The sequence below is a fragment of the Maniola hyperantus genome, chromosome 4, assembly GCF_902806685.2.
Source record: "Maniola hyperantus chromosome 4, iAphHyp1.2, whole genome shotgun sequence".
NCBI lineage: Eukaryota > Metazoa > Arthropoda > Insecta > Lepidoptera > Nymphalidae > Maniola > Maniola hyperantus.
The window spans coordinates 1,218,922-1,231,639 of NC_048539.1; the positions used below are offsets into that span (position 1 = coordinate 1,218,922).

Consider the following 12,718-nt stretch of genomic DNA (forward strand, 5'->3'; position numbering starts at 1 on the left):
ATCCACACGAGGTCCGCGTGGTGGACTATGGCCTAAACCCTTCTCATTCTTACTGATTTTTGGTCATCTAGTTGTTCGGCAATGATTTGAGATGATAAATTTTATTTAAATGGAGTCCGTTTTTAACCGACTTCAAAAAAAGGAGGAGGTTCTCAACTCGTCGGAATCTTTTTTTTAGTTTTCTTAACGAAATTTATATTTTCTTTTTAGGGTTATTCCATCGCGCGATCCTCATGTCAGGATCAGCGCTATCCGATTCAGCGATGACGAAGGACCCTACACAATACACGCTGCAGGTCGCTCAGAGCCTCGGCTGTAACCCCAGCTCTAAGAATATGATGACCTGCTTACAGAATAAACCGTACGTTCTTTTGTTACTGAGATAGGAATATAGAATAAAAAATAAAAATAAAGAATAAAAGAAAAACGTTTATTTCTTAAATTGTGCAATACATTAGATCTTATAAACTAAGAGTTGGTTACTTTCCACTTGAGCACTAACCGCCGCACTCAGAGTCGCTAATCGTTACTTAAGATTGAGTTAAAACGAGACAGATTCATGTGAGAGATATAGCTCTGTCTTGTTTAACTCAATCTTAAGTAACGATTAAGCGACTCTGAGTAAGGGAGTCAACAACCCTCAAGCGGAAGAAGCGCGGGAATAACCTGTGTCATGTGTAACACAACCCGAAAAAAGTTTCCCCATCAGACTCTAAATTACAGACTCTACTAGAGACTCTACTATTTTATAATGTCGCAAAGTATTTAATTTCTTCTCTAAAATTCATGTCAGATTACGGTTTTGTAATTTACAGTTTCTCTGGAATTCATGTAAGATGATGGTTTTGTAATTTACAGTTTCTCTGGAATTAATGTAAGATGATGGTTTTGTAATTTACAGTTTCTCTGGAATTCATGTAAGATGATGGTTTTGTAATTTACAGTTTCTCTGGAATTCATGTAAAATTATGGTTTTGTAATTTTCAGGTTATCAGAAATTAAGAAAGTCCAGATTCTGGCGCGGCGGTTCGAGACGCCACTCGGACCAGTGGTGGCAGGCTCCTTCATACCGAGCGAACCAGCAAACACCATGGCATCTTTTCCTAATCTTCTGAGCAAGTAAGATTTTCGTTTCTCGTCAACGTATCATCATCATCATCATCATCATCATCATCATCATCATCATCATCATCATCATCATCATCATCTACTGAACTACGGAACTACTGAATTGATTTTGAAAATTCTTTCACCAGTAGAAAGCTACATTATTCCTGAGTGACATAGGATATACCTATTTTATTTAAAAAATAATTAGAGATCCCTACGACCATTGTAATAAGCCACCCGTGTAAAGCCGGGGCGGGTTGCTAGTCATCAACAAAGGACTACCGCCCTGGATGGGCCTTGGCTTGGTCAAGCAAACTCCACCATTGGGGCTGGTCAGAAGCAGCTTCCTACAGCTCCGAATCCCCAAAACCCTCATGCCCTTCTCCACTCCGTCGATCCACTGACCTCTAGGTCTTTTTGAGCCTCTGCGGCCCTCTGATTTGCTGTCCAACAACGTACCCTCATTACTACAAAATAAGCCTGAATAGAACAAATATTTATATTTTACTCCAACGTTCATGCAATAAATACTATAATTTACATCAATTTGTTACTGAATATACGAGAAAGTCAAATTAAAACTAATTGAAAATGTAATTTAACTTGAATGATGGATAATGTACAGGTTAATGAGGTAGATAATAACGAATGAATAGCCCTCATTCAAGCTCATTTCAATCGACAAAAGTTTGTTATTTACCTGTTTGTAATAAAAATATCATATCACTATATTATTTGTGTGCCACACACATTTTGAACAACTGTGAAGAAAAACACTGTGAGGAAACCTGCATGCCTGGAAGTTCTCCATAATGTTCTCAAAATGTTTCTCACTTTAAGTGGAGACCCGGGCTCTGTAGTGAGCCGGCGATGGGATGATGACGGTGACCTATGTTTGGGTCTAAGACTCTTTCAAATGACCGAATGTAAATAAAAACTGACCAATTGTGAGTCAGGGTTCCGTACTGTCGTACTTTTTCGACATTTTGCACGAGAAATCAAAAACTATTATGCCTAAAAATTATTTAAAAAATCTGTTTTACAATGTACAGGTAAATCCCTTTCATATGATACCTCTTTTGGTATAGTCATCTTACTCTGAAAGTTGAATGTACTAATTATTTGTTCATGAACACATTTCAATTTTTTTTGTGATGTGACCATAAATTCACGGTTTTCAAATTTTTCCCCTTACGTGTGCTATAAGACCTACCTACCTGCCAAATTTCATGATTCTAGGTCAACTGGAAGTACCCTATAGGTTTATTGACAGACACGACAGACAGGCAACGAAGTGATCCTATAAGGGTTCCTTTTTTCCCTTTGAGGTACGGAACCCTAAAAACATTAGAATCTAGGCATTTAAATATTTCCAGATATCAGTTGCTAAGCGGTGTAACAGAGTTGGAGAGCTACCACGATTTCGGTGTGATAGAACTCGATCATGGCGTGCTGGAGAATCAGAGAGATGAGTTCATCATGAAGTTCGTCAAAATCGTATTCGAAGGTGCTGAAGATGAAGCTCTGGATGAGATATTAAAACAGTATGTACCTACCTACTTGGTAAATTCTTTTGGTGCTACAACTTTTTTTGGGTCTTGGCCCCCACTACAATTTTCTTCCATTTACTTTCTTCCGAAATAATTATATGTGGCCATAACAACCTAAGACTAACAGGTCAGGAGTTTATTCCTGGGCACGTACCTCTAACTTTTTAGAGTTATGTGCGTTTTAAGTAGGTAAGTAATCACTTGCTTTAACGGTGAAGGAAAACATCGTGAGGAAACCTGTATGCCTGATAATTCACCATAATGTTCTCAAAAGTGTGTGAAAACTCCACAAGCTGCACTTAGCCAGCGTGGTGGACTAAACCCTTCTCAAACTGAGAGGAGACCCAAGACGAGACTGTAGTGAACCGGCGCGGCGATGGATGGATCATAATGATGATGAAATGAATAATTTAATTGATAAAGCCTTTCGAACTTTCCGTAAGACTTCTACGTAGTCAGTCCACTTATCTTTTTATGGATCGTCTTTTAAGGTTTTTTGTAGTGCCAATTTTGTAATCACTCCAACCTATCTACATAATATGTGTATGACTCTAATACCATTTTATAAATTACTAGCTGATGTCCGTGATGTCCGTGAAATTAGGTTTTTTTTAAAAATCCCTTGGGAATTCTTTGATTTTCCGGGATAAAAGTAGCTTATATGTCACTCTTCAGGTCTTTATTTATTCACATGCAAAAAATCACGTCAATCCGGTGCACCGTCGCGACGTGATTGACGGACAAACCAACAAACTAACAAACAAACACACTTTCGCATTTTTAATAAGGGTACTGCTGTTTGTCTCCTTTCTAGTCTTGCCAAATACTTGTACATCTATTATTGGTAAATTTTCTTCCAGAATATCAAAGTAACGATGTCCTTTAGTTTATCCATACTAATATTATAAATGCGAAAGTGTGTCTGTCTGTCTGTCCGCCTGTCTGTCTGTCTGTCTGTCTGCTAGCCTTTCACGGCCCACCCGTTCAACCGATTTTGACGAAATTTGGTACAGAGATAGCTTACATCCCGGGGAAGGACTACTAAGGCTACTTTTTATCCCCGAAAATCAAAGAGTTCCCACGGGATTTTTAAAAACCGAAATCCACGCGGACGAAGTCGCGGGCATCAGCTAGTAGGTAATAATTTGACATGATCATCTTGAAAATATTAAACAAACAACTGTAAAGTACAAATCTTGTTTACTTGTGTTGATATTCTGTTAACAGATATTCTCCATCAAAGCTGGACCCTCAACGCTGGAACGTGGAGACCAACCGCGACGTGGTGCTGAACCTGTTCAGCGACGCGCGGACCCTGGCTCCGATGATCAACTTCGCCAACTATCAGTCCAAGGCCAACAGGCAGTCTTACTTCTATGTCTTCGCCCACAACTCTGTCAGCACTGATTATGCACCAGTAAGTCATAGATAGCCCAAACCTTCAAACAACATGCCTTTAGAATGACATTTCATCTTTGTAGAGCGTTGTCTCTGTCACTCATGCCCATATGACGCTTTGTCGGTTTCAACGACCGAGACAGTGCTCTACAAATCTGCTGTCTCCTTCTAAAGATCGATGTTCATCACTTTTGGCCACGTACTGTAATATCCCCAACACTTCAAACAAGCGAAATGATTCATTACCTATTACTACTACCAGTACACCGGCCTGTCCGCACACGATTTGTGTGTATGCAGTGCCCGTAGTACAAGATTTTACGTCTCACCAAACCAAACCAAATTCGAGAGTCGAAATACTTCCGCGTTACAGTAAAATGGACCTAAACCGCCTTGAATTGAAGTCAAATATTCAATGCCACTGATTTTAATTTCGAAATGTTTCCGCTTGGAGCGCTGGCTGTAGAAGTGTAGACAAACTTGAGCTTTAAACCAAGGCGTTTAAGATCCAGTTTACTGTAACACGGAAGTATTTCGACTCTCGAATTTGGTTTGGTTTAGTGAGACGTAAAATCTTGTACTACCGGTACAGAACGGTAGAGCTGTGCTCTGAGCGAAAACAACAAGTGGAATAAGAATAAGCTATGGGTAAGTAACATCGCCTCGAAACATGCCCGCCCAGAAGTTGTCTCGTAAAATATAGGCGTTCCTTTTGGTATTTAGAAACTGAAATCACTACCCATATTATTGTAAATGCAAAAGTGAACGTTGCAACGAATCGACGTGATTTTTTGCATGGGTATTATAGTTAAAAGACCTGAAGAGTGACATAAGCTTCTTTTTTTTTCGGAAAATCAAAGATGCCAAGAAAATTTCGAAACTCTGAATCCACGTGGATGAATGTAAGTTTCTGCATAACCTGAATTACATGAGCGTACAAATAGTTGAAAGAAAAACAAATATTCCCTCACTCTCATAATTCCATGGCTGGCAGCTACCTCGGACAAACAATTAGCCTAGCTATCCAAAGGGGGAACGCTGCCAGTATCTTCGAAACCTTGCCTAAAGGGACTCCTTTTAATAATATATTTTAGTTATAATATTATATTTTTTAAGGTTTTAGTTTTAGTTTAAATTATTAATTAGTTTATTATACATTTATAATATTCCATGGAACAAAATAATTAGTCAAGTTTCCACTATGATCTGTTTATTGCAGCTCAACAAAAGCGTGCATGGCGAAGAGATGCCATACGTGCTGGGCATCCCTCTGGGGGGTGCCAATACGCACTTCCATTCAGAATACACGCTGAAGGAGAAACTCCTCAGTGAAGTCATCATGAGGCTCTGGACCAACTTCGTGAAAAACGGGTATGTTTTTTAAATTATTTATTAAATACTAGATTTCGTCCGCATGGATTTAGGTTTTCAAAAATGTTTTATTGGATACTAGCTTATGCTCGCGACTTCGTCCGCGTGGACTACACAAATTTCAAACCCATATTTCACCCCCTTAGGACTTGAATTTTCAAAAATCCTTTCTTAGCGGATGCCTACGTCATAATAGCTATCTGCATGCCAAATTTCAGCCCGATCCGCCCAGTAGTTTGAGCTGTGCGTTGATAGATCAGTCAGTCAGTCAGTCAGTCAGTCACCTTTTCCTTTTATATATTTAGACTAGCTGCCCTGGCGAACTTCGTTCCGCCTAACAGTCGATACAAATTTTTTAAATTTTTCTCTCCGTAAGAACCATCCTCGTACTTCAAGCAATATTATAAAAAAAGAATTAGCGAAATCGGTTCAGCTGTTCTCGAGATTTGCGATGAGCAAAACATTTAGTGATTCATTTTTATATTATAGAAGAAAGATGGGCTTATGCATATTATTAGTGTTTTACTTTTTAGAGGTTTTTGAGTAAGGGGTTTTTATTGTAATTACTTACTCATTCTACGACCTTGAAGGTCGATTTAGTAAAACCTGCATCAATCATTATTACAATCTCAATTATTGTTCTGATTGGCTGAATTTGTGCGATTCTTGCTGCAACAATAATGCATTGTTAATTTGTAGCCAATAGTGATCGAGCGTCAACCAATCAGAGGTGATTGCGATCGTGACATTGTAGCTGTCATTCTACCACAATCGCGCAGCAGTACATTAATTATTTGGAAGAGAAAGACGCATGAGTAATGACGGCTTATGTTCCTTCAAAAAATAATAATGAAATGTGAAATAAAACATCCCGTATTGCACTCAAAAGTAGAGCAGAAGCCAATCTTTATTCAGACTTTTAGGGTTCCGTACCTCAAACGGAAAAACGGAACCCTTATAGGATCACTTTGTTGTCTGTCTCTCTCTCAAGAAACCTACAGGGTACTTCCCGTAGACCTAGAATCATGAAATTTGGCATGTAGAGGTCTTATAACAGACATTCGGGGAAAAATCTGAAAACTGCGAATTTGTGGTTACATCACACCAAAAAATTGTGGTCATGAACTAATAATTAGTATTTTCAATTATCAAAGTAAGTTAATTATATCAAGTGGGGTATATGAAAGGGCTTCACCTGTGGATTCTAAAACAGATTTTTATTTATTTTTATGCATCATAGTTTTTGAATTATCGTACAAAATGTCGAAAAAATATGACTTTTGTTCGGAACCCTCGTTGCGCGAGCCTGACTCGCACTTGGCCGGTTTTGTCAATCACATTATATTTTTTGCTTTTCAGTTCTCCGAATACTCAAAGCGTGAATGAATACTACACTCTTGACAAGAAACAGTGGAACCAGTACAACGTTGAGTGGCCCGAATACAACGTAGCTCATCAGCCTTATTTGAGAATAGGTATAAGTGCATTCAATATTAACTGGCGTGTTTCCACTTCAATATGCTTCATCATGATCAACCTATTACCGGCTCACTACAGAGCACGGGTCTCCTCTCAGAGTGAGAGGGGTTTTGGCCATAGTCTAACACGCTGGACATGTGCGGATTGGTAGACTTCACACACCTTTAAGAACATTATCTAGAACACTCAGGCATGCAGGTTTCCTCACGATGTTTTACTTCACCGTTAAAGCAAGTGATATTTAATTAATTAAAACGCACATAACTCCGAAAAGTTAGTGGTGCGTGCCCGGGATTGAACCCCCGACCTCCGATTAGAAGGCGGACGTCCTAACCACTAGGCTATCACAGCTTGTATGCTTACGAGTAGTACGAGATTTTATGTCTCACCTTCATGTTATGTGGTAAACGCTGTGGTCTTATTAGTGGGAGGTCCCGGGTTCCCGGCAAGAGTTGGGAATTTTATAATTTCTAAATCTCTGGTCTGGTCTGGTGGAAGGCTTCGGCAGTGGCTAGTTACCACCCTACCGCAAAAGCCGTGCCACTAAGCGATTTAGCGTTCCGCTACAATGCCGTGTAAATACCAAAGGGGTATGGGTTTTATAAAACCCATACCCCTTTGGTTACCATACCAAACTGCCATACGCCTTCCAGATTAGCCCGCTTCCATCTTAGACTGCATCATCACTTACCACCAGGTGAGATTGTAGTCAAGGGCAAAATTTTACGCTATTAAATTTTCTAACCTAAGTTTTTTTTTAGATTTACCACCCGCTATCAACAGTTTATACCGGTCAAACTACACAAAGTTCTGGATAGAGACTTTGCCAAATAAGTTGAAGAGGTACATGATCGATCCCCTGTTTGAGTTTACACCGAAGCCAACGACCGCTAAACCTAGAACTGTACATAGAACAATAGGTAAAGATCTTTTAAACTAAATATCCAACCAAAAACTGTGTAGTATCCCCGAGAAATATACAAGAGAATTCAACCTCAAGCATATACAAGGTTTTGCATGAAAACAAAATCGTAGAATGTTGGCGGGGGATAGGGGAGAATGCATTGTTGTGATTGGTGGACTCAAATCACACGAGTATCTACTCGTGTGCTCAAATGTCACGTAATGAAGACAATGTGTGGAATGAGGGTACCGAATGGGCGTGGGCCGACTTTTATGCTATTCAACTGCCTAAGCTTGGCAATCGGGGGTGCCCGGCGTCTATAAGTGGTCTGTGACCTACAGTGACGTGCTCGAGTAGAGAGAGAAAGTTAAGAAATAAAAGTTTATGCGATAGAAAGAGAGGCTTAAATTGTAGACCGGAGCGTTGTGCGAGCTTAATTGCACTTTATTGTGTCGTACAACGAGAATCGCTATTTATTGACACGTTTTTGCGGAGTGATCTTTCTGTACCTGTAAGGTACTATTAAGTGTTCTTTGGTAGTATCAGAAATGTAGCAGGGACCTCATAGATAGGATTTTCTTTGTAATAGAAAAACTGGTGATACATTTTGTGTAACCAATCAAATATGATATTTTTTATGTTGAATGCATAAGGGTAAAAAGCCTAACCTGTAGAAAAATAATGATTTCTATTATTTTTCAGATCGCAACGACGTGTTGCGAAACACGTACGTACCACAAGTATACAACCCTTCTCACTCTAGTTCAGCTTCATCGTATGGTAAATTACGACCGTACTCACCACCAGACCCTAAACATGATACCGATTCCATATATAGAGAAATACAGGCTATAAAGAAGCCATCTAGACCCATACCTACCAGTTTCTTACAGAAAATTGATAGAGAAGAACCAACAACAGTCAGACCAGTAAACATGTCTGTTAAAACATCTAGTGCTACTGTCACACTTGTCGTCTCTCTTGGAGTTTTATTTATAGCTGTGAATATAGGTATATGTGCAGTGTTGTATTACAAAAAAAGAAAATCACAAACTAGAGCAAGTACCTTTGAAACCCCACACCAACCACGAGCTGAAATTGGAGAAGTTGATGTGATAGGTCAAAAGAGTTCTAAGGATGACAAAAGTGCTTTACAAACTTTCAAGAACGGTTGTAGTGTTATTAAATCTATGAGTATTAATAAAATACGTACTAGCAATAGTACGAAGAAGGTTAAAAAGAAAGAGGTGTGCAAAACACCTAAGTCTGATGACTCCGGTGGTTTTAGAGAGCGATTTCAATTGAGGAGACATTTGTCGACAAGCACTTTAGATGCACACACTAAAGTGAGAGATTGGATTGCCAATGAAGTAATGCATCGATGCTCGCCCAGTATATTGAGAAAATCTAACAGTGATTTAAATGAAAAGTCACAGGTAGGTATCAAACCTTTTACTAGATCTGAGGAATTGCTGTCTGATTCAAGAAAAACAAAAGGAACAATTAAAGCTAACGATCCAGGATGCCCACAGAATCTTCTTGCGAGAAATTATAGCGGAAAGAATAAAACTTCTGAGAAGACCACCTCAACTTCTGCTTTAGATTCTCATTCTTCATTGGTTAGTAACAAACAATCAACATTAGGCAAGCGTAGTAATAAATCCAGTGACTCTTTAAAAAGTAAAGGAACAGATAGTATTAAATCAAAGAAAGTCTCGGTTGCAATCGACGCTACACCAACAGCACGAACTCATTCTATTTTAAAGCAAGAACCTATAGAACTTTCAAAGTCCTTGGATGAAAAAGAACCAATACATTCCATAGCTGAAAACACATTACAAAAATCAAAAACTGGCGGATTTATTAAGCCTGCTGATAGTTTCTCAAATAAACAAGAAGAAAGCAAAGTTTACACAAACGAGGTAACTTTATCCTTAGGCGAAAAGGCGCCTTTAAAAATTACCCATAAACATTCCTCTTCTGATCCCGTAACCGATGTAAATTATGAGCTTTTACAAGAAAAATTACGACGTGAAAATGAAATCGTTAATATACTTCCCCCCGTCACATTTAGAAACGAAGTCAATGTAACGTCTCGAGATGATAAAGTAAGACTAGAACCTCTAACAGCGGAGGAGTCTCTATTGACTATTAAAAGAAGAAACTTTCCTAAAGTTCTTCCAGATTTACCAAAAGCGCAAAAGAGGTTATCTCTTCAACCGACGTCCTTACAAAGTTTTCGAGGTTACATTGGAGTTGGTAGTTTTGAAAACCAAATTGACAGACCAAAAGTACCACCACAACCACCACCACGCACCACAACTTTGGATCGACGGCTTACGTATAAAAATTCCAAACCTCTATCTTCTTTCGATGTTTCAAATATTAAAAAGATTTCTGAAGCAAGCTCGCTTAGCAGAAACTATGAGAATATAGACACGTTAACACCACATTTAGGAAATACAAAGCTAAACAATAAATCTTTCGAGTCTGCTACCTCCTGTGACAAATCCCATCCAACAATTAAAATGGGTCATAGAGAATACCCAAAAGTAATTATTGCTTCCAGCGATTCACCAAATACTCCAGAACCAACGATTATTATTAAACCTTCTCCAAGTCAAGGAGAAATACCGAGAAATGTACCTAGAGTAAGACTGCCTGATGACTTTCATTCACGTGCTTCTGGATCCGTGACATCATTTTCTTCATTCTGTTCAGATGATGACATTGATGACGTAGTAGATGATGCTTTTCTAGAAGACTTAGCAGAAGACAAACTGATACAAGAATTAGTCGGTGGAGTTGATTCTCCAACAAGTATGGACGTTTTAGATTCAAAAGGACCAGAAACTATATTTGAGAAGAAAGTGGAGATTGTACCTGTAAAAATAAACCCAGCACTGATTGGATCAAAAAATAAAGATGATTATGTATGCATAACAGATTTGCTTTTACCAGATATGAGTGGTACGGAACCTACAGCACAAATTAAACCAAACTTTGGTTTGAACAAATTAAAGAACAGAAGTGAAAGTATAAATAGGCCTCCAGAGAAGGCTGTTAAGGTGAAAACAAAACGAACAATGAAAGCTACTGGACTACTAAATAGAGCTACTAAGAGTAGTAGCACCAGTAGTGTAGGTAGTGCTAAGTGTAAAAGTGACTCTAGTAAATTAGAACATTCTAACTCTGGTTCGTCAAATGACACTGAAACTAGTACTGGTACCGTAATTAAAATGAAGTAAATGACTTTTTCTTTGCACGTCTTGTTACACAAGAAGTTTTGTCACAAGAAATGTTAATTGTAACGCATTTAAATTCTTTTTGTTTTGTACATTATAATTAGTTTAATTGCTTATTGATTTGTATATTAGTTTATAATGAAATTTGATCCTGCAAGCTTTAAAATTTAGTTTTTGTTATAAAAATAAGTAATCATAGGTTAAGAGACTATAATATATAGTAATTAGGTAAGGCATCATAATATGTACGAAATCCGACCAATGTATTATCCAAAGTGCTCTTAGTTTAATACAAATGCATTTAGAAAATAAAAGTTATACACACCTATATTAAGTATTAGCAAATTATTATTCAGCTGAAACGTTCCTTTCTCTGGCAAAGCTTTTTTTATATAATTATTTGTAGATAAGTGCTTGGAAGCAATTAGATTTCGATGCACGTTTCACTCCAGAACCAGAGCATTCTCAAAAATCTGTTTAGCAGATTAAAGCAAAATAAGCATTTGGTTACATAAAGGTATAATTCCGAACCACGCTGCACGCAGCAGTGCTGCCGCAACAGTGCTGTCATCAGCTGTCACAGTGCTGTCGCGGCACTACTGGTCCCTAATGTTCCGCTACATTGCTGCCTAGCTCGGAATGTAATGTCATATAAGCTTATAGAGATTGTATGGGGACCAGTAGTACCGCGACAGTACTGTGACAGCTGGTGACAGCACTGTTACGGCAGCACTGCTGCGTGCAGCGTGGTTCGGAATCATACCTCAAGGGTACATTTACAAGGGTACGTTTGCAATAAAACCCAGGTTGGATTTGCTCTGTTTTTCGGAATGTCACATACAATGGCGATAGAGGATTTGTGTATTCAAACGCAGCACAAAAATTTATTGTAATCGTGTCATATTTTCTACGAACAACAGTCGGTATGGCTCCCGTGTGGTTTGGGAGAATAATCCGTTTTAAACAGTAGAAACGACTCCGATACGACATGCTTTAAACATGTGACAGATACGAAAAACTGCACCAAGCTTGCGGGAAAAAATTGAGAGAGGCTCGTCGTTGGCGTGTACTTGAGAAAGCCTATTCCCAACAATGGATAAGTAAAGATATGTTGCACTATTGTCGTACCTTCTCCTAGCACAAGGTTGACGCTAAGTTGGAGGGGAAAGTGAAATATTACTCATGATTAGCATATCAATATTCTTTTTTTTTAAAGGCATTTTTTTATAGGCTTTTTTATAACAAAGAAAAAGAAGATATAGAAACGGAGATAATATAGATTCTAGTAGTTAAGATTTCAGCCTTCGAAGGGTCTGGGTTTGAATCCTGAATACGCGCTTTAAGCTATTAATTAATATTCGTACGTGAGGAAACTTGTATGCCTGAGAGTTCTCCATAATGCTTTCAAAGGTGTCTGAAGTGTGCCAATCTGCACCCGGCCAGCGTAGACAATGGCCAAACCCTTCTCATACTGAGAGGAGACCCGTGCTCAATAGGTGGCTGGGTTGATAATGATGAAGACTATCCTTAACCGATGGCTGCTGGGGCAGACGTGTTCTGGAGTGGAGAACGCGTATCGACAAGCGCAGTGTGGGACGACCTCCAACCCACTGGACTGACGACCTTAAGAAGGTAGCGGGAAGTGGGTGAATGAGGAAGGC

The 12,718-nt window shown here is 38.8% G+C and overlaps 1 protein-coding gene across 3 annotated transcripts in view; it reads left to right on the forward strand.

Annotated features, from left to right (window-relative positions):
• The window catches only part of LOC117997032 (uncharacterized), a 28,963-nt gene extending 17,576 nt beyond the window's left edge, over nt 1-11,387 (forward strand). For all 3 annotated transcript variants that reach the window (XM_034985200.2, XM_069498112.1, XM_069498114.1), the window contains 8 exons: nt 211-361; nt 988-1,119; nt 2,487-2,654; nt 3,888-4,077; nt 5,278-5,429; nt 6,789-6,904; nt 7,670-7,828; nt 8,515-11,387. In XM_034985200.2, coding sequence (XP_034841091.1) covers nt 211-361; nt 988-1,119; nt 2,487-2,654; nt 3,888-4,077; nt 5,278-5,429; nt 6,789-6,904; nt 7,670-7,828; nt 8,515-11,060 — 3,614 coding nt within the window. In that variant the 3' untranslated portion in view covers nt 11,061-11,387. The remainder of the gene's footprint in view (nt 1-210; nt 362-987; nt 1,120-2,486; nt 2,655-3,887; nt 4,078-5,277; nt 5,430-6,788; nt 6,905-7,669; nt 7,829-8,514) is intronic.
• The last annotated feature ends 1,331 nt before the right edge of the window (nt 11,388-12,718 follow it).